At 35.7% G+C, this 2,341-nt stretch overlaps 1 protein-coding gene across 1 annotated transcript in view; it reads right to left on the reverse strand.

The window, feature by feature from the left end:
- LOC107618234 (ABC transporter G family member 7) overlaps nucleotides 1-2,341 on the reverse strand; it is a 6,300-nt gene that overhangs the window by 1,635 nt on the left and 2,324 nt on the right. The window contains 5 exon segments of the mRNA XM_016320244.2: nucleotides 1-79; nucleotides 214-426; nucleotides 860-1,080; nucleotides 1,567-1,698; nucleotides 2,096-2,341. The exon segment at nucleotides 1-79 is cut by the window's left edge and continues 1 nt beyond it; the exon segment at nucleotides 2,096-2,341 is cut by the window's right edge and continues 7 nt beyond it. Of these exon segments, the coding sequence (XP_016175730.1) occupies nucleotides 1-79; nucleotides 214-426; nucleotides 860-1,080; nucleotides 1,567-1,698; nucleotides 2,096-2,341 (891 nt within the window).

Raw genomic sequence — 2,341 nt, forward strand, 5'->3', positions numbered from 1 at the left:
TCCAGTTTGAATGTCAAAAGAATTCTGATGCTCAAATTGAAGACCGCTAAATTCATTGATGCAAAGTCCTTGGAAGGCCCTGAAAGTGTGCATGGGTCAATTAGAAAGTCATAGTACCATTAAAAAAACCAATGCTTAACTTTGGTAAGATTTTCAGCTCTGTGTTTCTGGTTTATGGAACTCTTCTAACATCTAGAATCAGAATGTGCTTACCATCTAATTAGAGAAACGCTGGGAATCCAACGGAAGATGATGGGGGTATTCTCAGGATTGACATAGTAGCCTCCAAATACAATAAAAACTGTCATAAGAGATGGGCCTACCGCCATTGCAGCTTCGGTGGTTGGAACCATAGCACCAACAGTGAGACCCATTGCAGATGCAGCAAAAGACTCCATGGTGACAATTCCACAGAACTTCCCAAATCTAAAATGTAAAACTTGTAAATCAACAATATATAAGTTCGAAAGAAAACTGAAATAAAGTGATCCAAAGAACAGAGGCAAAAAGGGAAGTGGAAAGAGAATGACAGAGACTAAACTTCTGCATCTCTATTCCCTACTCCCCAGAATTCAGCCTTTTATTTATTATTTTTTTTCCTCCATAAAATTAAGACAAACAAAAATTCCAGAGAAAAGGGTAGAAGATGTTATTTATTGTCTACAAAACATTCATTTATCACTTATCTCAATGTGTTAGCTTTATAGGTCTTCTATAGTTTTAAGGATAAATGGTTCAAGTTATGGCCTTTAGGAAATCATGGAAACTTCATATGTGGGGAACCACTTATTTTAACAACCTATAGGAAAGAGTACTTTAGATAAATTTTCCCTTTTTAAGGCTCTATAAGGAAATTGACCTGAGCAAAGTAGGATGAAGACGAGCCATTGGGTATAAAACAGCACCAAACATCAATGGAAATGAGGCTCCAATCGGAATCTCTGCTAACAATTTTGAGAACAGATAGGGACCCAAAGAATAGGAGCCTTTTGCACGTTCTCTATCAACAATGGCACGTTCCTTTGGAAATACACCAACAGTCTTTGTGAGAGCTGCCATAGCTGTATTTATTGCGGCTACCTGAGAGTCCATCCATGTAATGAAGCAAACGAAATTTTGTCCAATGAAACTTTCATTTAAATAGCATAACAAAAATATAAAAGGTTAGTCACCTTTTCATTACTATATCCTTCCTATTATGTTCAATTGTTTTGACTACATTATATGATTTTAATATCAATAAAAAATGATTTGCTAACATAGGAAGAAAAGGGTTCGTTTACACAGGTTGTTTATTATATAGAGTGCACAGAAAACCCAAACAAAGAAACATGTGTAAACCAAAAATGAGACTTAGTGTACAAAAGTTTTAGTACATTTTTTCCACTGTGTGTTGATATAGCTGAGGCATAACCCGTCACAGAAGATCATGCTAGCATGTTGATAAGATTTTCTCCAATTTAACCAGGACATAAATCAACTATAACAATTAACATACAAACATTTCAAAATTGTTTTACAAGGTCAAATGAGAAACAGGTTACATGAATCAAGAACATCACAAACCTGAAGTAATCCCATTCTGTCTTGTATTGAAGTCTGGGAATTTCCCATTCTCCAGAAAACTGAACCGAAGATAATTGCTGATGCTATTGACATCCTTGCTCGAACTTTGTTTGTTGGTACATCTCGGGAAGCCTAATCAGCCAGAGAATCATGAATAAAGTAGAATGAGAAATATAAGTTTCACTCTCCTTACAATCTGAAAGAAATAAACTACTTATACAAACACATCTTCTCTGTGCCCAAAACAAAAGAACAATCCAACACTTACACATACGGATGAAGAAATTAAAACAAACGTGATACTGTTGAAGCTAAAAGCAGATTGGAAATTAAACAGTTAAACTGCACCAGACACAAGATATATAAACAACATTGGATTGCCAGTTTTATGATTATGTTTTGCCAAATGTCTTCAGCGAATCTTGCAAGTCTTTTGTTAAGAAACATCATGACAAAAAATTGAAAAACGAAACTTTATTCAGGCCCTGTTTCTAATGACTAGCCAGACAATGAAAAGAAAAAGGCAGACCTGCATCCATGCTCGCCTAAGAAGCAACCAAAATTGCTTCCACCAACCTCCTTTCTTCTGCACAATAGTCCTCCTACTGATTTTCTTTCTACTTTTTGAGAGCTCATCTACAGTAATTGGAGTTGCATATATTATAAAAGATGTAGATAGCCTTTGCAAGAATGACTCGACAAGACCATCGATCCTTTTTCGAGAGGAATAAACACTATCAGCAGAACTGTAGTCTACAGATATAAGATCAGCCAA

This window comes from Arachis ipaensis, chromosome B09 (assembly GCF_000816755.2).
Source record: "Arachis ipaensis cultivar K30076 chromosome B09, Araip1.1, whole genome shotgun sequence".
NCBI lineage: Eukaryota > Viridiplantae > Streptophyta > Magnoliopsida > Fabales > Fabaceae > Arachis > Arachis ipaensis.